Source organism: Hypanus sabinus, chromosome 21 (assembly GCF_030144855.1).
Source record: "Hypanus sabinus isolate sHypSab1 chromosome 21, sHypSab1.hap1, whole genome shotgun sequence".
NCBI classification, from domain to species: Eukaryota; Metazoa; Chordata; class Chondrichthyes; order Myliobatiformes; family Dasyatidae; genus Hypanus; species Hypanus sabinus.
The window spans coordinates 65721532-65745379 of NC_082726.1; the positions used below are offsets into that span (position 1 = coordinate 65721532).

General features: G+C 44.2%; 1 protein-coding gene across 2 annotated transcripts in view; it reads right to left on the bottom strand.

Annotated features, from left to right (window-relative positions):
* fut11 (fucosyltransferase 11 (alpha (1,3) fucosyltransferase)) overlaps window positions 1–21795 on the bottom strand; it is an 88078-nt gene extending 66283 nt beyond the window's left edge. For both annotated transcript variants that reach the window (XM_059946769.1, XM_059946767.1), the window contains exons 1-2: window positions 14437–21795; window positions 873–1498 (exon numbers count right to left, since the gene is read on the bottom strand). In XM_059946769.1, coding sequence (XP_059802752.1) covers window positions 873–1498; window positions 14437–15117 — 1307 coding nt within the window. In that variant the 5' untranslated portion in view covers window positions 15118–21795. The remainder of the gene's footprint in view (window positions 1–872; window positions 1499–14436) is intronic.
* Window positions 21796–23848: the final 2053 nt, after the last annotated feature.

Genomic DNA, 23848 nt, shown 5'->3' on the forward strand with positions numbered 1-23848 from the left:
GTCTTCCGGTTAGAAAGGCGAGGATCCAATTGCACAGGGAGTACAGCAGCTTTTCAATCAGGACTGTAGGAATAATGTCTCATCCCAAACAAATCCCCCAGAAACAAATTCAGCACTTGCCGGGTAACCACCAGAAAATCAAAGCATTGGTTTGCTGTCATGGGAAGCACAAACAGGAAAAGCTCAAAAACAAAATCATTAAAGCTAAGTCAGTACAGACACACAGATTAGAAGCAGGTATAGGCCCTGGTCTGTTGAATATATATCACTATTTAGTAAGATTATGACTTTAGTTAGCTGATCAATGCTGAATACACTACTGTTTAGTCAGTATCCTTGAAGAGAGTAGACATATTTACTTTTACTGAATTACGTAAGAATATCTAACATATACACTGGTATCAACAACAGCTGGCCGGGGGAACCTGCAGTTGTTTCATGGCCAAAGGGCCGGTCATGACAAGGAGGGTTCACATCTTCCTGTATCTGTCTGTTATGGTGGGGCCACTGCACAGGATCAGAAAAAGCTGCAGAAGGTTGTAAACTCAGCCAGCTCCATCATGGGCACGAGCCTCCCAAGCATTGAGGACATCTTTAAAAGAAGATGCCTCAGAAAGGCAGCATCCATCATTAAGGACCCTTACCATCTGTGATATGCACCATCTCCCTGTGACCATGAGGGCTACCTCCGGGTGTTCCGGTTTCTTCCCACATTCTAAAAACGTATGGGTTCGTAGTTTAATTGGTCACAAGGGTGTAACTGGGTGGTGTGGAGCACACTGGGCAGGAAGAGTCTGTTACCGTGTTGTATTATCAAATCTACAAAAAAAAATCACAAACCATGTGCACCTGAGCGAATGCTGGTGACTTACCTGTCATTGTCAGGTATGTCATCGAAGCTTCCATATCCAGGCTCTGGAACTGGACACCCCATGTGTTTATAAGCAGCTATCCTGGGGGCTGGTGGTGGAAATTTGTCTGGTTGTTCTTGATGCGCCTTCTCTGCCCGAAGGCGTATACTCTCCTGATCGCAGACATAGCATTCAAATCCATTCAAATAGTTGGGTTTGCTGATGTCGTTCACGCCCCACTCCCGCTTCTCTAGAGTTTCTAGCAGTAGCGTGTTGGTGATGCCACCTGGCTGTTTATACTCCAGATATTTCATGTACTCTTTGTCATTCTGATCCAGAAAATTGATGTAGTCTGCTAGGTCCTTTGGAGATTTGAAATCATCGATCAGAATTATAGAGTGGGAATTGGGCATCCAGTCCTGCACCACAGGGGAACCGCGGTATATTGGCACCACTCCCAAGTGCATGGGCCGCCACAGTTTCTCTGTCATGTAATCATCACAGATCGCATTCTCCATAGCCAGGTGGAACTTGTACTTGCTAATAAAATCCATGAATTCTGAATCTTCTGTTGTTGCTGTCTGAGTGTCTACTAACCGCTGGCTGGGTAGCTCTTTGTTCTGCAGGCACTGGCCATAGGAGTCAATCTATGAGTGAAGGAGAGAAGAAAATTAAATGTCAGTCAATGTGTGTCTGGTAGAGGTTTCAAAGCAGCTGTTTACAATCCTAGGCCAGAGATACAAAGTCCTAGACAGATTTTTAGATTATTGTCACACACACCAGTTACTGTCCGTTACATCGCAGCGCTTAGGGCAGCAATGAAGGTCCTCCATCTCTGTCTGTCCTTGGCCATCTTATCTATTGTACCCCAGGTGTGTTCAGGGTTCTTATCGTGCTAGTAGCTTCCTCTTGGTTTTCACTACTGTCAGTCACCCAAATCCTGGGTGGAGATTCAGGAACACCGTCACATACAAATATACGATTCTTCATTGCTGTTTCTGTAATAATTTTGTTTTGGTTGGGCAGAGTTGCTAGTCCTGAGCTGAACCCTCAAGCCTGGAGGATGGGTGGACCACTCAGCCTGGCCTCTACCCTTTGACCTGTTTGGCAGGGGTGACTCTACCACGAATCAAAACACAAGGCCCTGACTCCAGCCAACAGAGCTCACTGGGTCACTGAGGCACGCAAGCCTCTGAATCCTATGCAAGGCTGTGGTCCTCTTAGAGGATATACACCAGGGAGCAACTAAGTTGCTTGTTCGTATGAAGTCACAGATTGAACAGTGTGCATTGTAATATAAACAAGAACACAAAACAGCAGATTGGTGCAAAGAATCTGAAATAGTACAGAAAATGCTAAGGTGGCAAAAGGAGATTAACTGAGAGAAACATAGAAACCTACAGTACATTACAGGCCCTTCGGCCCACAATGTTCTGCTGACTATGTAACCTACTCTAGAAACTGCCTAGAATTTCCCTACCACATAGCCCTCTATTTTTCTAAGCTCCATGTAAGTAAGAGTCTCTTAAAAGACCCTATTGTATCTGCCTTTACCAATGTTGCTGGCAGTGCATTCCACGCACCCACCACTCTCTGTGTGAAAAACTTACTTCTGACATTCCCTTTGTACCTACTTCCAAGCACCTTAAAATCATGCCCTCATGTGTTAGCTATTTCAGCTCTGGGGAAAGCCTCTGGCTATCCACACGATCAATCCTCTCATCATCTTATACACCTGTCAGGTCACCTCTCATCCTCCATCACTCCGTTCACTCAACCTATTCTCATAAGGCACACAAAGTTAAGAGTACAAGAATGAGGTAGCACCATTGAGAAGGGGGTGTACAACTGGTTTAGGAGTCTGATAGCAATGAGGAAGAGGCTGTTAAGTCTGAACAGCCAGGTTTTTGAGCTCCAGTGTCTTTTCCCAGAAGATAGAAGATTGTAAAGGGGATGTTGAGTGTGGCAGGTGAATCAGAATCAGGTTTATTATCATTGACATGTCCTGAAATTTATTGTTTTGCGACTGCAGTACAGTATGGTACACTTGTTAAAAAAAACTATAAGCTACAATAAGAAATATAAAAAACTAAATAAGTAGCGCAAAAAGAGAGCAAAATAGTGAGGTCACAAACAAGAGAGAATCTGCAGATGCTGGAAATCCAAGCAACAGACACAAAATACTGGAGGAACTCAGTAGGCCAGGCAACATCTATGGAAAAAAGTATAGTCAATGTTTCGGGCCGAAACCCTTTGGCAGGACTGGAGGGAAAAAAAGACAAGCAGATTTAAAAGATGGGGGTGGGAGAGAGAAACATAAGGTGACAGGTGAAACCGGGAGGGGGGAGGGATGAAGTAAATAGCTGGGAAGTTAATTGGTGAAAAAAGCACGGGGGACCTGATATATGGGAATGAAAGGCCATGGAAGGAAGGGCGGGGGAAAGAGGAGAAGAACCAGAGGGAAAAGGAGATGGGAATTGGTGAAGGAGAGGGCGGGAGGGGGGGATTATGGGGTGGGGTGGCCATTACTGGAAGCTCAAGAAAACGATGTTCATGCCATTAGGTCGGGTGCTACCCAGACAGAATATAAGGTGTTCCTCCTCCAACCTGAGTGTGGCCTCATTGTGACAGTAGAGGAGTCCATGGACTGATATATCAGAATGGGAATGGGAAGTGGAACGAAAAATACTGAGGTAATGTTCATGGATCATTCAGAAACCTGATTGCGGAGGGGACGAAGCTGTTTCTGAAATGTTGAGTGTGTGTCCTCAGACTCCTGCACCTCCACCCAGAAGGTAGCAATCAGGGGGCATGTTGTGGGTGATGGAATTCTTAATGATGGGTACCATTTTCTTGAAGAATCACGTTTTGAAAATATCCTTGGTGCTGGGTAAGGTTGTGCAAATGATGGAGCAGTTAGCACTTTTATCCTTAATGAAATTACTAACATTGAAAATAAACTCTTAACAGGGGTGTGGAGGAGAACAGGATAAAAAGAATGATGCTTTTTTTTGTGTAAGAAGTTAAGGTAATTTGAGGAAATGTGGTGATTTAAATGGCATTATAGTTTGCCACTGCAAAGCAGCATGGTAACCAAAGCCTGTAATATGCATTATAGACTCAATTAGCTTGCCATTTTAGCAGGAAGGACATCGCATTGATGCAGCTAAGTCAGAACAATTAATTTTGGTCACTGTGAAAGCAACAAACAAGATTACTGTTAGCGTCTAGAACGAGGGTTCCAACCTGGGGTCTAAGGACCCCTTCGTTAATGGTAAGGCTTCAGGGCATAAAAAAAGGTTGGGAACCCATGATCTAGAAATATGCTCGGATATTAACTCATTGCGATTCCTAACACAGCAATGAGAGAAGCGGTAAAAGACTGGGGCAGCCAATTTATACACAGCCAGCTTGCACAAACAGGAATATGGTGACGTTTATTGAGAGTTAAAACTTTGTCAAAGATGTCTTTAAAGTTGTGCCAGGAAATTTAAGCACATGGGGCTCATGAAAAAAAATGCACAGAATCTATCAACATTGATACGCTATCCATACTTCATTCAGAGATATAACATGATAACAGGCCCTTCCAGCCCAATGAGCCTGCACTGCCCAACTATACCCATGTGACCAATTAACCTACTAATCCATATGCCTTTGGAATGTGAGAGGAAACTTGCGCTCATGGGGAGAATGTACATAATCCTTATAGACAGCAGTTGGAATTGAACCCGGATGCTGAAATAGCGTTATCCTTGTGTGAGATTTAATTAACAGTCATGGAATTTGAAATTCAAATTAAATGCAATACTTTGCTGATAGCTTCAGTAAGGGAGCTAGTGTAATGAAGATTACTTGAAGCAGACTTAATCCAGTGTTACATCCAATTCTGTGATATTATGGCCAGTTCTCACACTTTGCTTGTGGGCTTATACTCAGAATCTTGTCATCATGACATACACTGCCCCCTGCTGGAAAAGTGGAAGATGTACTTCACAGAAATCCAAAGCAAGCTATGGATTCTTCCATTCAGTCTCTTCTGATCCCCACTATTTAAACATACTGGATCAGATGTCAACATTTTGAGTAAATATTCATCCATCTGCATAGAACATTATACTCTAATATGGAATGATAAAGTAATACTGAACACCATCTAATTTTCTCCACCCTTCCTTCATGTTTGACAACAGTCGGAGTCATAGATTCATAGAACACTTCAGCACAAAAACAAGCCCTCTGGCCCACCTAGTCCATATCAAACTGCCTAGTTCCATCAAACTAATACATTTCAATTTTAATCTTGGACTGGATTCATATTTTTCACATCAAATTTAAAACTCCACTCAATATTTATACAAAGATTTGCCAGAAATTTCATCACATATAATCTCAGAGACAGAGCAGATTAAAAGCTGAGTATCCTGCCATAAATGGCTTCTTTCTTGACAATGTATTGCGTTCTCCAAGGTTAGCCACCTCGTCGTGGTACAAGTTAAAGAACGATGTCATTTGGGGCTTAGCTCCTGGTAGTGTCACCTGTGGTGGTAAGGGTCAAGGGGTAGGGTCCAGACCAAGAACAACCCAACCAAGACCTCAATGGTGGAGCTTTTACAGCAGCCTTCTCTGGGCTTCTCCAGCCTTCTCCAAGAGCAACCTTTTTGCTCCAGGGAAGCCCTTGAAATAACTTGCATGTCTCAGGGAATCCCTGCATAAAAATTATTACAGTATATCAGCATGATCAGTTACTTGTAGATATAACAATCCAAAAATAATTGTCAATGCCCTTTTGAGTAGAGAATGAATCTTCCTCGAAAAATAGTTAAGCTCAGCTTACCTTTCTTGAAATTAATCTTTCTTTCCCTTTGATAAATTTTAAAAACTTATAAGGCAAACAATACATTTCTGAGTCAAACTTGAGATAAGCACACACGGATTTCATCTTCCACTGAAATGAGAAGATTTCTATCCTTAGGCCGATGTTTGTTAAACAAGAAAAAGCTTGCACACACATGTAAGTTGAAAATAGCAGCAAAATATTAACTGCTTTCGTATAAATGGCAGAATACTCTTCTTTCACATTAGTCTAAAACTTGTCCAGGGCTAGGTCAGAAAATCTCATCGAGTGCATGATCAGACTACAGCTCAAAAAGTTCTTCCTCTTCTCTCAAAGTCAAGTTCCCAGGCTGAGCAGAAGATTCAGAGAAAGGGTCACTCACCCAGTCATACACTTTGTTGAAAGGGAGGAAAAATACTGTTCAGTTTTGTTCTGCAGTTCTGCCAGGTGGTTTTCAATAAGATCCAAGAGTTACTGATATCCTATTCACTCTCAAGCCCAAGCAGCAGTGGAAATATTTCAAGATTTCCTTTTGCAAAATGATTTTTCCAAAGATTCAAAGCATTTTCTCCAGGACCTTGCAGAGACTTGTCCAACTGGTTCATATAATGAAAAATGTCTGTTAAGTAGGCTAGTTTCTGCAACCATTTTTCATCTTCAAAGCACTTAGCAAAATCTGGCCTACTATTTTCTTGAAGGTACTCCTGTAATTCACCTTCCAGCTCAAACACCCAGCTGAGAACTCTTCCTCTGCGAAGCCACCGGATTTCTGTATGTAGCAGGAGATTTGGTGTGCTTTTTATCCAGGTTTTCACACAGTTTTTTTAAACATTCTCAAATTAACTAGTCTTAATGTTATTAAATAACTTGCTTCCTGAGTCTATTTACTGACTGTGACTTTATTTTCAAAAGCTTTAATCTGTTTGCTATGAGATTCCAACAGTCATTTACAATAATCAGAACCTTTACAAGTCATTTGGCTGTGATTTGTAGTTAGTGTCTTTTCAATTTTGCTGAAGCCATTGCTACATTCGTAAGTTGTTTGCCACAGAATAGGCACAATGGAATAGGACAACTTGGATCACAGGTCCATGTAAAAACCACTGATAAGTAGCTTTCATTGTAAAGATGGACTTTTTTGGTGTCTGTTGTTGCACAGTGTAGTGAAATGACTCAGAAGATTGTAATTCTTCATCATTAACTTCATCAGAATTGTCTGTAAGCCTGGGCCTAGAATCCTTCTCTTCCATCTCACATCTCCTCTTCAAAAACTGCCACACTGGACTGTATTTAGAATGAAAATTACCCTCCAATTCTCTACTACCAATGTTCACTCCCATAAGTCAGTCGGCAGCACGCAAGGGGAAGATGGAGGCGGTAATTCGGGAGGGAGAAGCTGATGTCGCTGCCCAGGTTGGGTGAGACCATTCAATGCTCGGAAAATGCATTACATGCTCCTCATCAGCCCTTCACTGAGTTAACAACCATTCAGCAGCACTTGATGTTTGTCTCGATGTGTGACCTGGGAATAGCCCATAGATCAGAGTCCTCTGTTACGCCGTAACTGAAGATGAACTGGGACCCTTGCATCCATGTCCACGTCCTCTTCACAAATCCAATCTACAAGGAGGTGGGTGACCACTTCTTCCCTACTGCAGACATCAGGAGCATATACCAAGTGATACACACAGAAGCATTGACATGCGCGTCACTTCCTCTAATAACATACTGCCCCCTCTTCTCATTAGCCTGATGACGACCCCCCCGATTACCATACATACCCCACTTGCACTAACAAAATCCATCTTCTGATTAGCCTGATCTGCCCCTCAAATTATCTTCTTCTAGCAAAGTTTAATGGCAGGTGGCAGACTTTGTAAGGTGCATTACTGCCACCTACTGAACATCATTCTAGCACACCAAGTACTTTTCTTCCAGTAAGTCTTCCATTTGTGTCACTACAACCTCACATAGTACTATGAACATTACAATCTGCAGACCATTAGCTATCAAACTTCTAGCTTGTAGATTTAAAAAAATTAACAACCCTTCTCGAACCATTAGCTAGCAAACATTTAGCATTCTATTGTAAGAAAAAAGAAAAAACATTAACAACCCTTTGTTGAAGTTCAAACATTATTCACACCTCCTTGCAAAGCATCTTTAATAACTTCTAGAGTTGTCTTTTATCTCCAGATTTTTTTTCTGCAGCTTTTAATATAATTTTATATTTTTCTGTCCTACTTCTAGTTTGCCAAGAAAATGATAAACTTTAGTTCATGAACAATCAAAGAATCATTTGTTTGACAGTCATGCACTTTACACACTGACTTTAATCTATCTGTATTCTGGATATTAATAGGTCCCATTGACACCATACTGTACTTCCTGCAGAGCCTCTGCACATGACATGCCCATTTCCACTTGAACATGCTGCACTTCCACAACTTTCTTATGCAGTTAAGGAACACCCTGCATACGGTGAGTTATGTTCTCCTCCACAGTTGCTACAATCCAGCATAATGTCTTTTCCTCAATTGTGATGATCATGTTCTTCACCAGTTTTTATCCTTACACAGCTGCTACATGACCAAAAGTCTGGCACAGAAAACATCTGAGGGGGCACATAGCCTCGAACCATGTAACTCATCTAGACTAAATTAACCCTATCTGGCTACTTTTTCCATCCAACTTAATCAACACCAACAAGCTACCTGACATGACAGTTTGAATGCCAAGCTGTTCAAAACTGAACCAAAAGTTGCAGAAGCCATGTTTACTATAATCTGGGAATGGGGACAAGTACCCAAGCACTGGACAATGACAGTTATTGTTAGGATCCTCAAGAAAGGAGCGCTGTGATTGCAACAACTGGTGTGGCCTCACTCTTTCGTCAGTACCCAGCATGATTCTCACCAAGGTCATTGCCCAATGGATTATAGACACTGTCAATATGAGCTTGCTTCAGGAGACAAAGAGGCTGTGCTGATCCGATCTTCACTCTGCATAACACCATAGAACAGTGCACAGTGGTGAATTTTGTGCACTTCAAAAGGGCTTTTGATAGCATCTATAGGGAGAGCCTCTGACAAATTCTTAGAATATACAAGTCAAGTCAAGTCACTTCTATTGTCATTTCGACCATAACTGCTGGTACAGTACATAGTAAAAATGAGACACCGTTTTTCAGGACCATGGTGTTACATGACACAGTACAAAAACTAGACTGAACTACGTAAAAAAAAAACAACACAGAGAAAGCTACACTAGACTACAGACCTACACAGGACTGCATAAAGTTTACAAAAACAGTGCAGGCATTACAATAAATAATAAATAGGACAATACAGAATATGGAATCCCTTCCAAAATTGTCCAGCTTATCCACAGTTTCTATGCAATTTCACCAGCACAGTTGATGACTGCAATTTGAGCCTTGAAGTTGAAACAAGTGTCAGGCAAGGCTGTGTGATGTTGGTGATATTATTTAACCTGGTGACTGACTGGGTAATGAGGCAAACAGCGAAAGGTTAGATAGGCATTAGGTGGTCTCTATTCTCTACTTTAGAAGATCTTGATTTTACAGACCCTTGATGTAGAGTCTCCTCCTCCCATCAAGGCATATGGTGTCGACTTACCCAGCATCTGTAGATTCACCTATCCGGGCAGCATCATTCAACAGGATGGTAGGACCAAGGACAACATTCAGTGCAGACTCAGTAAAGCTGCAAATATCTTCAGATCAATGAGCAACATATGGGGATCAATCAAGTACAGCTCCCACGCCAAAGTGAAGCTGTACCAGAGTTGTGTCCTGTCCACACTCTTGTACAATTCTGAATGCTGCTGTATGACAGAGAACTTCTTTGCCAAGATCATTCATTCTACACCATTAGCCTCTGGAAGATCTGTATTCCAACCATGCCCTTCTCTTTCAGTGTCACCAAGAGGACATGGCCACAACCACCATGAGGAAACATTAGAGATGGATTGGGCATGTGATGAGAAGAGAGGCCAACTCCATCATCAAGGCAGCACTTCACTGAACCTCTGAAGGGCGAAGGAACGTGGGAAGACCAAAGACAATTTGGTGCCGTACTATAAAGGCAGAAATGAGGATCCTGAACCAGACCTGGGGCACAACAGAAAAGGTGGCCAAAGAGAGACAGAGATAGAGGATCTTCACTGCTGCCCTAAACACCAGCAGTGTAACAGGCTTTTGACGATGATGATAAGCTATCTATTCTAACTCCACCATGAAATGCTTTTAAACATTTAGCATCCACAACTTTTCCCCTGACTAAATTATTTTTTAAACTTGGTGCTTGGATACATCTAGAGGCACTCCAGAGATTACTCTCCAAAGCCATTCTCATTCAATCACAAACTAGCTGGGCCTGATTGTCTTATGTTCACTATGAATGTCCGGGCTCCATATGCCTCCATCCCCGATCAGAGGTCTCAGATCTCTCCGTTTCTTTTTGGACACCACACCCAACCAGTTCCCCTCTATCACCACTCTCCTCCATCTGACAGAATGGGTCCTCACTCTCAATAATTTATCCTTTGGCCCCTCCCACTTCCTTCAAACAAAAGGGCACTCACATTGGTTCCTGTTTTTTTGTCGGCTACGGGGAACAGTCTATGTGCCAAGCCTACGGAAGTATTACTCCCCAGCTGTTTCGTGCACCTTCGCTGACCTCGTCACCTTCATCAACCTTACCTTTAACTTCCACCCTGCCTTCAAATTTAAAGATTTCAAAGGTTCATTTATTATCAAAGCATGTATCCTTATGCAACTCTGAAATTTACCATCTGCAGATAGCCACAAAAAAAAGACAAAACATTAAAGTCATTCAGACAGAAACAGCAAACTGCCCCCGGCACAAAAAAGAATGGCATCGACTGCCAAAACCCTTCTCCCCCAGGACAAAGCGGAACAGGAATATTGAACCCCCCAAAAAACCCCTCCCCTTGATAGAACACAACAGAACATTAATCCCCAAACACTCTCCCCTTGCACCACAAAATGAAAAAGGAACAAGCAATGAAAAAATGCAGAATTTAAAAACAGAAAGACTGAAAAAGTCCACGTCCATAAATGCAACAGTCCAATCCATAAACGTAGAAACACAATTGCAACCCATGATATCACCACACGAGGCAGACAGCACTGAAACTTGTGTAATGAACAGACGGGAAAACCATCAGCTCCAATGTTGCCCATTAGTTTGTTTCATGAGCATGGGCCCTTTTTCTTTTTTGTTTTCTTTATTAACCCTATAGTCAAATTAAGAATTATAAAGCTCAATCGGTTCACACATCACATAGCATCCACCCAAACAAGATTTCTCAAGTTTGGCCAGGCCAGGGACTGTCTTCTCTAGACTAAGCTGCTAGCTGAACGGAGAGTTACACTTGCAAATTTACATGGTCCATTTCTGACATCTCCCTCCCTTTCTCAATCTCCCTGTCAGTCTCCGGAGAGAGCTTATCTATTGATGTCTATTATAAACCCACTGACTCTCACAGCTACCTGCGCTATACCTCTTCCAACCCTGTTACTTGTAAAAAAGCCATCCCCTTCTCTCAATTCCTCATCTCTGCTGCATCTGCTCTCAGGATAAGGCTTTTCATTCCACAACTAAAGAGCTGTCTTCCTTCTTCAAAGAAAGGGGCTTTCCTTCCACCACCATCAACACTGCCCTCACATCTCTTCTGTTTTGTGTACATTTGCCCTCACCCCATCCACCCACCACCCCACAAGGGATAGGTGTTCTCACCTACCACCCTATCAACCCACATCCAGCACATCATTCTCTGACACTTCTGCCATTTCCAGTGGGACCTCACCATTGAGCACCTCACTTTCTGCGTTCCGCAGGAATCACTCCCTACGAGACTCCCTTGTCCATTCATCTCTCCCACTGATCTCCCTCCTGGCACTTATCCTTGCAAGCGGAACAAGTGCTACATCTGCCCCTACACCTCCTCCCTCACAATTGAGGGTCTTAAACAGTCCCTCCAGGTGAGGCGACACTTCACCTGTGAGTCTGTTGGGGTCATTTACTGTGTTCAGTGCTCCCGGTGTGGCCCTCTGTACATCAGTGAGATCTGATGTAGATTGGGAGACTGCTTCGCCAAGCATCTATCCTCTGTCCACCAGAAAAAGAGGGATCCCCCAGTGGCCATCCATTTTAATTCTACTTCCCATTCCCATTCTGTTATGTCAGTTGGCATCCTCTACTGCTGCAATGAGGCCACACTCAGGTTGAGGAGAAACACCTTATGTTCTGTCTGGGTAGCCTCTAACCTGATGGCATGAACATCAATTTCTCAAGCTTTCAGTAACAGACCCCCTTCCTTCATCATTCCCATTTTCCTCTCTCACCTCATCTCCTTTCCTGCCCATTAACTCCCTCTGGTGCTCCTCCCCTTTCCTTTCTTCCATGGTCTTCTGTTCTCTATCAGATTCCTCCTCTCCAGTCCTTTATCTCTTTCACCTATCGAGTTCCCAGCTCTCTACCTCCCCTGCCTCATTTCATCTATCACCTTGTACTTTTTCTTCCTCTTCCCCCACCTACTTACTCTGACTTCTCATCTTTTTTCTCCAGTCTGATGAAGGGTCTTGGGACGAAACATAAACTGTTTACTCTTTTCACAGCTTATTGCCTGGCCTGCTGAGTTCCTCCAGCATTTTGTGTATTATTCAATGTCATTTCTTGGCATTACTTTCCTTCCTCCCACAGCTTTTACCCCTAAAGCTTTCTCACATTGCTTACTATCTTTACAAAACACTAAGTGTGCCTCATCTCCTAAATGTTTTGCACTCACACTACCTCATAAGGATGTTTTCAAATTCTTAGTCTAATTGGTTTAATATCAGAAACCGGTCTGCAATCAAATCTCAACAAAACCTTAAACTCAGCCTTCCATCTTTCATGTAAATCCTGTGCATTGCAGTCATCTTTGGATGATAAGCCACTACAATCTTCAGTTTCCCAGAAACCCACCATTTGCCTTCTTCCGTACAACTCCTATCACCCAATACTACCCCCCATTCACTAGGTCCAACTTGTTTATTGCTTCCTGCCATCTCCACCCACCCTCCCTTCCTGTCTGAAAGCAGGCTCAGTCGTTCCACTCAAATGTTCCTGTCAAACTCATCTCTGTCAGGCAAATCCCCCGCAAATGATCACACATGCCCCCTCCCCTTATTAACACAGCCCATTTTCTAACTGGCATATGCGAACCTGCCTCTAAAATTCACATTACCATCCCCAATCGCTCTGGGCATCCTCCTGTAATTAACATGCATGCCCGGCTCCTATTAACACCCATCTATTAGCCTATGGATCTGACATCTGTAATTAACATGCTTCCCTTTGTATTAATATCACCCCCTCATGGCTAAGGGCTCCACCTCCGTAATTCACATGCACACCCTTCATTATTTATTAACATTGCACCTTAATCACCCTGGGGCCTGCTCCTGTAATTAACATGTATGTTCCCACCCCAACTAACATAAGCCTCCTCTCATTAGACTATGAGCCCCTGCACCTATAGTTAACATGCACACCCCTCCTCCATATTCAGCCAGGCCCACCCATGCCTGTAAATAACATACACTTTTACGTATTCAAGTACATTTGGCCTTCCTTATCTGCGAATCCAACCAACGGCGAATTGAGAAAACCCAGAAGCGCTCTTCCAGCACTTGTTGTTCAAGCATGTAGACTTTTTTCTTGTCAGTATTCCCTAAACAATGCAGTATAACAACTATTTTACATAGCATTTACATTGTATTAGGTATCATAAGTAATCTAGAGATGATTTAAAGTATACGGGAGGATGTGCGTGGGTTATCGTGGATCATGATAAAAAAAAATCGGAAGTTCTCTTATTAAGTAAGTCGGAACAGGTACATCCGGTATTATTTAGTGTCAGTTAGTTGAACGTTTATCTTAGTATATAGTATATATTTTACCTTTCTATGCAGATAAAACACTTAAGAACATATGTTTCAGCACCGGGCTTGGGAATGGAAGTTCCCAAGTTCGATCCAGTGACAGACCGCTATCGAGTGCACTCTACATTTATGCCGGGTTGATGTGGAGGATCAAAAACTCAAAACCCTAAAACCCAATAATTAAACCACTGCGTTGCTTAGTAATAATTGCTTTCATCGGGGCAGGGCCTTTCTCACTTTATCCTTTAAAATTGTTCCGATCGTTAACCGACGTAGCCTAAGGCTTTTACAATGACTGATGGCATTTCACCCCTTTCCGATTGCTTTATTATTTCCACTTTATCTTCAATCGTGATCGTGATTATTTTCATGAACAGAAACACTGTGGATTCAGAGCTCTACCGCCGGGTCCTAATGTCCACCGCACTGAGACACATTAAATAAGGTCTGGGGTTCCTCTGGGTCCTAAGGTCCACTGCACTGAGACAGGTTGAATAAGGGACTTGAGCATCCGCGTTTTTGGGTAACCGTGAGGGTCCTGGAACCAATCTCTCGCAGATAAGGAGGGCCGGCTGTAGATAGGTGTCTAACCAAGATACACACTTCCTCCTTCAGCCAGGTCCGCCTCTTTAATTAACATACATACCCTCTTCATCAGGGGGCCATTACACTAATTACCATGCCTGCCCCTCCTCCTCCTCCAGCTAAGCCCGCCCCTCAATTACCATACACACCCCTCCTCCTCCTCCCTCCGAGCCCCGCACCGCCCCGCCCACCTGTAGGTGCTCCATGAGGCGGCGGACGTAGCGGTCCCTGTCCGAGGCGACCTCGCAGTGGGATTGCAGGTAGAGGACGGGTGCGCGGCCTCGGCCTTTCTGGGCGAGGGGCAGAGGCGGTCTGAGCAGATAGTCGAGGCCGGGCAGCCACTGCAGGGCGAGCGGGTAGTCGGAGTGGCGGCGGAAGGTGGCCGTGTAGTTGAAGAGGCGGATGCCGGCGGCGTGCGACAGCAGGTAGTTGTTCATGGGCGACTCCTCATGGAAGAGGGCCCAGGCCTGGCGGGCCGGCCGCGGTAGCGGCGCCTCGTACGCTCGGAAATCGGTGCCGTAGAAAATGAGAGCGTCGGCGGCGGGGGCGGCGCGGCGCCGGCTGGTGCTGAGGCAGGAGCCGGCGGCGCAATCGATGCGCTGGCGGCGGCGAGGGAAGTGAGGGAAGAGCTGCTCGCTCCACCACACCAACAGCGGCATTTCGGCGTCCGGGCTGTAACCGCTCCTCGCCGTCCTGAACTCGAACTGGGAGAGCGCCGACGCCGGCTGGAACGGCTCGGCCTCCCGCTGGCCGCCCACCGGGGTCGGGGTCAGCAGCAGTATCAGGAGGGACAGCGGCAGCAGCCGGCGGCCCGCCATAGCGGCGGTTTGACCGCTCGCTTCGCGACACTTAGCCTCTACCGCCTCCCGCATTTACGGCAGGAGGTCGGAGGGGGACACTGATGGGTTGATTTGACTTTACAGCAGAAGGTCGGTGCTGCTGATGGGTTGGTGTTAACTGCTTAAAGGTTTTGATACATTTGAAGGAAACCGAGCATTAAAACACTTCTAGTCACTCACATTTTAGAAGGATGTCAGAGTATAATGCCCACTGATGGCTGGTTCTTTGCTTGTGAAGATCAGGAGGGAAGAAGAGTCCTTGGCTATGGCATGATGGTTGGTGACTGTGGAGACCAATTCTGGATCTGCAGACTCTGGCGCAGTGGGGACAGGGGAACAGCTGGGATGTGGGCGCTTGGGTAGTAGGATCCTTCCTGTGTCTCCTCTTCAGCAGTTGCTCTTCTGGATTCCTCAAAATTGTTGGTTTTGCTGTGGATCCGTGTTCTCCAGCAGTTTCTGTCACAAGACAACTGCTGCCACTTGTTGACCTTGATATTTGCCTGAGGGAGCTACCACTTAAGTTGGTCATCGTACCTCTTGCACGGAGCACCATGATCTCTCTTGCTCTGAGAGAGTTTTCCGTAGAGTTCTGCTTTTGGTAACCTGGAGTTGTCCGTGCGGGACGCGTGGCCTGACCAGCGGAGCTGTTTGATCAGCAAAGTGTCTTCAGTGTTTGGGAGTTGAGCCTTCTCCAGGACCCCGTTGTTGGAGCCACAATCCTGACGGCTGATACCCATGATGGAGCGGAGGCAGCGCTGATGGAAGTGCTCGAGCAACTGAGTTTCCCTGTGGTACAAGACCCAGACTTCGGAGCTGTACAGAGTGTTGTGACCTGGATTTTGTGGACAAGCACAGCCGGTGCTCTGCCACACACGTTTCTGGAGGCACCCAAAGGCTCTGCTGGCTCTGGTAAGTTGATTGTCAACATCCTTTACGGCCATAGCGCCTTTGGAGATGATGTTGCCCAGGTAGGTGAATGGCTCAGCCATGGTGAGAAGGTGGTTGTAAATGCCACGAAGGGGCTTCGGATGGAGGATCATTGTTTTCTTCAGACTGACTGTTCAAAAGCCCTTACAGCCTTGGCAAAATGAGTGACTGCAGTCTGTAGCACGTCCTTTGTGTGAGAAGAGCATAGTCATCTGCATAGCAACTTGAGAATAGGCTCTTACAGGGTTTTTGTTTGGGCGAGAAGGTGACAGAGGTTGAAGATATTTTCATTAGTGCTCTTTGAGGTGGTCTCTTTTGCTTTCCATGGCACCATGGCTAAGAGTGTTGATGCCAAAGTACAGCCTTGTTTCATGCCAGTACTGACAGTGAATGGGTCAGACAGCTCGCTGCTTTGTTTAACCTGATCACTTTGGTCTTCATGGAGCTGCTGTAGGATGGTGAGGAATTTTGGGGGACAGCTGAACATTGACAGAATCTTACAGAGACCATCACGGCTGACTGCATCAAAGCCCATTTCCAGGTTAATGAACACTGCGTACAGTCCCATGTTCTGTTCACACTGAATCCGCACCGACTCTCTGAGGATGCCTTTGGCAATGGTAGGGATGACTAGCCAAGAGAGTTCTGGTAAGAACCATCCTGGTGGTGGACAGTAGGGTAGTGCCTCTGTAGTTTGAGCAATCGAATTTCTCCCCTTTATTCTTGTACGGGGAGACAATTACAGCATCATTTTGGACTGAATCTTTCTCCCAACAGTGTGAACAAGTTTGTGAGTTTGCTCAGGAGAATGTCTCCGCCCATTTTATATGCTTCTGTTGGGATCCACAAAGCCTGGGGCTTTGTGGCATATCAGCTTGGAAGTAGCGGCTTTGACCTTGTCCAAAGTTGACTGGCCATCGAGCTTAAGCCTGACCCCATGCTGGGGGATCATTCCAATGGGTGCTGCTTGTTCTTGATGATTATTCCCAAAAAGGCTCTCGTGGTGCTCTGTCTACCACCTCACAATCGCTTTCAATCTCAAAATCGCCTCCTGGAATGTACGCACATTGTAAGACTCCACGGGAGGTGACTGACACCAAAGGTGCTCAGCGCTTGTGGCACGAGAACTAGCTTGGCTGGATATTGATATCGCTGCTGTAAGCTAAGTATATTTTGCAGGATCTTTGATAGGGCATGGTGTAAGCCACACACTCTTCTGGTCAGGCAGAAGCAGCAACGAGAACAGACTCAGGTGGGCTTCATGATCAAAAGCACCATCTTCAATAAGCTTCAAAGCCTATTGGTCGGACACTTGGATCAACTTGTGTCCCTGTGACTCCTGCAACACAACCCATTTGTCACCCTTGTAAGTGTCTATGCCCACACTGCAGGCAGACCTTGTTGTCAAAGAGGCATTATAAGGGGAGCTGAAGTCCCTCCTATTGGAAACAAACAGGGTAGACAAGATCATAGTCCTAGGTGACTTCAAGGTATGCCAGGGAGTCTTGGGTCGTCATGGTGGCAGAAACTGCAGTGACAACGGGTGGATGCTCCTGGAGCTCTGCACAGTATTAGGCCTGGTTATAACAAACAGACTGTGTCAACAGAAAGCCAGGTTCAAGATGACCTGAAACGTCGGCACCTACTGGACTACATTCTGTGCGCCAAAAAGGTGTGTTGGGTGTTCTGCAGACCAGAGTGCTATACGGATCAGAAACTGGTCAGGGTGGAAGTTAGACTGGCTATCAAGCCAGCGATAAGGAAAGGGCGACCATGGTTAAAGAGACTCCAGGTGGATGAGCTCTTTGGCCTCAGTGATGCATTCCAGATCAAGTTAAGGGGGAGGCTGGACTGCAAAGACACCCCAACTGCAGACTCTGACACACAAAAGAAATGGGAGCACATGAAGACTGGTATCCAAGATGCGGCTGTCGAGGTAGTTGGGTACTCTTCAAGAACAAAGAAAGCCTGGTTTGATGAAAACAACATTGAAATCCAGAATCTGTTCCAGAAGAAATGCTCCTACCATCAAGTGGTGCTGTCTAGACCCAACGACCAAGGCCAAGGCAGAATACAGAGCTGCATGCAGCATCATCCAAGCCAAACTGAGACAGATGCAAAACAATTGGTATTCTGCCCTAGCAGAAAGAATGCAGCACTACGCAGACACCGGTAACATTCGAACCTTCTACAAATCACTGCGCACAATGCATGGTCCAACTTGTACGCTCATCTGATGGGTCCAATAAGCCTTCACTGACTGACATGTGTAAAACTTGTTAGATCTACATTTGGAATTTACCCAGTCTGAGACACTGAACAAGGAACGTATTGGACTTGTAGAGAGGTATATTGTATCAGACACAATGTTGTGTGAATAGTAGGAAAAATCGTAGATCCTTGGATTGTTCTTGCCTTGCAGAGATATAGAAAGAGAAGAATGTTGAAAAAGATAAAGCTATTCTCTGGGGCTGAGAAGCTAACATCAGGACTTAATGTGAGTTTGCAAATTGCAGCAGATTCTGGAAAGAGTCATAGAGCAGGGAAACAGGCCCTTTGGCTTAACTTTTGAATACTCACTAAGGTGCCTTCCTGAGCCAGTTCCACTTGGCCCATCTCCTGTTTCCCATTCATGTTCATGGAAGTTCATAAATTCTTGCTCACATTTCCGGGCTCTACAAGCAGTCCCAAAAGAAACTCTCCCTCTCCCTGGCTGCTTTATTTATGGAATTCCTTGAGATAGAACTAACCTTGTGTCATGGCCTATTATTTGAGCACTATTTGTTTTGTAAACACTCCCCTGTACTATAGGGATACACCCACTGTGTTGCTTATGACTCTGTACTTATTTTTTCTTCAACTCCACAACATCTTGTCACCTGGGGTTTCCTAACCTTGCCATCCTTGTTTTTCAGCCAGGACTCTGATCTCTCACCATCTCTTTCACTTGTTGCATGTTGTTTTACCTGCATGTGGGATTCATTTCTGGTGTCTGCTGTAAGAAAGTTTGTATGTTCTTCCCACGACTGCATTGGTTTCTTCCAGGTGCTCAGATTTCCTCCCACGGCCTAAAGATGTACTGGTTAGTAGGTTAATTGATCATTGTAAATTGTACGACCTAGAATTGTTCCTCTTGCCAAGTGTCACTTTGTCATACTATCATTTCCTGTCAGAGTCACCACTATAGATACACCTGCACCTAGTGTCACTTGTGTACATATAATCAGTTTCCGTATGTCAGCTAATCTGTGTATATATGGCCTCACTCAAGTTACTTGTACATTGTTTTATAGAATTGCTTTTATATTTATTATGTTCTTTATGTAACTTTCCCTAACCTCCACCCACTAACCCACCCCTCCACACCCCAACAACCTTTATCATTTCCTGTCAGTCACCTTGTGTACAGACACTTCTGTGTCCAGCATCATCTTATGGACATATATACGTTAATTGTAAGCTATCTTATGTATTTTTTTTATTATTATTGTGTTCTTTAACTCAGGGTTTTCTTGTGTTGCATCAGATCCAGGGTAACAATTGCTCTGTTCTCCTTTACATTTGTGTACTGATGAATGACAATAAACAATCTTGGATCTTGATCTGCATGTACTTTACAAATCCTTCTCCTTACAGTAAGACATCCTGGTCAATATGGGGAGGCTAATAATCTGTCAGACACCCCGTTGTGTTTCTGCTCCCACTGACTGCTTGGTGGAGGAGGCTAGAGTATAAACCCAGCCCACAGTGATCACCCCTTTTGTATTTGTAAGTTCTATCCATATGGATTCATAGGAAGGTCTTTCCAAGCGATCCTGAGAGCTGCCATAATGTTCTCCTGGAACACTGGTCCTGCCTGTTAAAGTTCAAAGTACATTTATTATCAAAGTATGTATGCATTATACAGTCTTGAGATTTGTTTTCTACCAGGCAGCCATGAAACAAAGAAACCCATAAGAAAGATGGTCAAACACCCAATGTGCAGAGAAAAAGAAAGAAAAAATGCAAACAATCACTGTAAGCAAAATAGCTTCTGAACTGAAGTCCACCAAGAGAATCCAAGACTCATAGTTCAGCTCAGAGCCGAGTAAACATGGTGGAGCAACGAGCTGAGCCAGCCCATTCTTTGCCTCTGGCATCAGGTTCAGTTGCTTCAGTAGGCTCAGAATCGCTGCCTCGATTCAGCCTGGCAGCTAAATTGATCGAACCTTGGGTCTTCCTTGTTTTCGGTGGCAGGCCTGTTGCCTCACCTCACCTCACCTCACCTCGACTCAGCCTGGCACTAAAATCGATTGAGTCTTGGGTCTTCCTCATTCTCTCTGAAGGGCCTGCTGCTTCACCTCGATTCTGCCACATTGAATTGCCTTCAAGTCCAGAGAGAAGTTAAACTATTGAAGGATGGTGCATCCAGGGGTGCAGTACTGTGGGTGACCAGTTTCAGGCCAGTGTTTCTTGCTGAGGCAATGCAGGAGATGGAACATCAGGATTTCGCTGCAACAGCTGTATGAAAATGTAATGCGGCTGACTAACATTGTGACAGTCAGTCTCCCCTTTCACTGTGAAAATGGGTGATACCTCTCTGTACTTGTGCCATGTTACTTGTGTTGGGTAAACAATAGTTTGTGTTGACTGCAACTCATAGTCTCTCTGGGTGTTTTGTGTTGCTAGAGAGGTGGTGGGTGCTGACACTTTTTGTTGAAATGGTTGGAGAGGGGGAAAACTTGGTTTACATTCTGAATTTGACATCACTCCCCACTTTTGTCCCATCCCTTGCCAATCTGCCTGAAACCAAAGGTTAATAATAGTCTTAAATGAATACTCTTCTCATTTGTACTTTTAAGGAAATGCGGAGGGTTTGATGAATTTCTAAAATGGGTTACAATTATCTTTGTGGGGTTAAGTGAGAGCTTCCAATGGCGTGTATCTCGAATAGCATCTGCCAACCAAGTCCAGCTCATGACCTTCACGTGTGGCTTAGCTACTAAGCCTGCTGCACTGTTTCTACGGACAGAGGAAGAGTCAAAGGTGGGTTACTGGTGCCTTAAAACCAGTTGCTTTGGGCAGATGGGGCTCATTGGCAGCTCATCAAGAAGGAAAACTGATCTCAAACCTCTGCAGCCTTGCAGCTGTACCTACTCATGGGGAAGGCTTTGAGTGTAAACTCTGAGGGAAAAGTCTGGAACTGGTGTCCCTAAGGCAATCCTATGTCGAGTTCGACACTGAATGGCGGCAACTGCAACTCTGGTGTTAAACCGTATCAGTCTGCTGTTCCTTTGGGTTCATCAGCTGCATGGAGAGAGGGAACCTTCTGCTTGTTCTCGATATCGTACTGCCCTGGCTTACATATCTATACAGCTAGGATGCAACATCCTTGGTTGACCCTGACCCATTGGAGGCCTCAGGTGAGATGTATCTCAGGTTCCTATGGGAAGTGAGGGAGGAAGGTCATGCTATGGCTTAAGAAATGTGCTTGAAAGATGGTGCTCAAATATTTTGTGATCGGCCCACTAGAGGGTAGCATTGCAATGCAATACTGTACAGCCCCAAACATAGCTGCAGCAGGGACTTCCACGCAGGCCCTGGGGTCATCTAACAAATACGACCCAGCCACCACTTAAAAGTGTCTAGTTACTGGGTTTCTTCTGCCCATCACTTCCCAGCTTATATCATCCCCATTCTCCCCCTCTCACCTATCAGAATCAGGTTTTGATCATTGACAGATGTGAAATTTTGGTTTACAACAATGGTACAGTGCAATACATAACTTGTAATAAATATATTAAAAACCATTCCACCCAGCCCCCCCCCACACCTCTATTACCCCATCACTGCTTTTTATAAAGCTGTTTACATTGTAAATACATGCTAGCATTTATGTATTGACATTTTATTCCATACCATATCTGTACTTTATTTTTTATAATTTTGTTTATAATTGCTAAATGTGATTTTTATTACAATCTGAGCCAGCCCATCACAGCAAATGACTAATATGTACCCAGTACAGTACTGGGCAAAAGTCTTGGATATGTCTCTATCTTGGTGCGCCCAAGACTTTTAAACAGTACTGTAGTAATTTTATGTATTGCTGCCCCATTTAAAAAAAAAACATTTTGTGACATATGTCAATGATGATAAACCTGATTCTGATATGGGTGTATTGTGAACTGAGATTGTAAAGCAGGCAGGGAGAAGGGGAATCACAGAAGAGGAGAGGGAGACACCAGAGAAACATTCTGTAATGGTCAATAAACCTATTGTTTAGAATCAAATGACCTTATATGCTGCTTCAGGACTGGATATGTCTGCACTCACGTCACCCCCCCCCCCCCCCCCCAAACCCACAGCACTCCTCTGCCACCTCTCCCATGCCACTCTACCCTCACTTATGCAAGACTGTTCATGATTATAGTGTATATCTCTTTCCTTCACCTCTGCACACGCTCTCTCTCCATTTGTAAGGATGGAGTTCCTCTAGTCCTCCAAAACCCACCAACCTCAGTATTCAATAGATCATTTACTGTTTGAAGTAATAATACTATCAAAGTACATATGTGTTAAGGCAAATGTGGATAATGCAGTCTCTCAAGCATCACATTAAAGGGATGTTCAAAGTAAATTTATTATCAAAATACATGTCACCATCTACAATCCTGAGATGCATTTTCTTGTGGGCATTTACAGTAATTACACAGAAACAATAGAATATAAGAGGGCACCCATCAAGATGGACAAACAACCAACGTGCATATACAAAAAGAAAATAATAATTAAGCAATAAATATTGTGGGAACAGTTCAGTGATGAGTGAAGTTATCTGTTTTGGTTCAAGAGCCTGATGGGTGAGGAGTAATAACTTCCTGAATCTCCTTGCAGTTTGCACCACTTCCAATGAGACTCCATCACTGGCAACAACTACCTTTCCTCCAGTTTTAGTATTCTTCAGGACTATTTCCTACTCATTTCCCCACATTAAGCAACTGGACTTCTACTGTACTTGGTGCTCACAATGTACTTTCCTCTACATTGGATAAAGCAAACCCTTATTGGGTGAGCACATTCAGAAGCACCGATGTTCAGTCTGCAGGTGTAAGCCTTGTTTTTAGTTGTATGTTGCTTTGAATCATTAACCCATTTCCAGTCTAATCCATCCATCTGTACCATGATTCTAACAGGCCTGATATCAGGAGCATCTGTCTGGACACTACTGTATCACATCGATACAACTGGATCAATTCGGCCTCCTACAGGTAGGAGACACACACTATTGGGCATAGGCATGTCTTTTATCTTGGCAAGCCTTGTTCATAGCTCCCACATAGTAAGTTGCAAGGTGCATACCGTTATTAATATGACTCAGTAAAAACATTTAGTCATACAACTCTGTTGTACCTACCCTGTAGATATGTAACAGACACATTCAGCCTTTCAGACTCAATATTGAATCCTACAACGTAAGAGTGAGGTGTCCTTACTGGCCTCCCCAGCATTGGGGTACATCTTCAAAAGGTGATGCCTCAGAAAGGTGGAATCCATTGTTAAGGATCCCCTCCCCTCCCATCATCCAAGACATGGCTTTTTCTCATTGCTACCATCAGGGAGATGGTACAGGAGCCTGAAGACATTCAACATTTTAGAAACTGCTTCTACCCTTCCACCATCAGATTTCTATCACTAACTTTTTGTAATTTATCCACTACTTAATTTTTAAAAATATTTCTTATTGTAATATAGTTTATTATTATGCATTGCACTGTACTGTTACCATTAAATAAATAAATTCACAACATATGCCAGTTATATTAAACCTGATAATGACAGTGAGGTCATTGCTGTG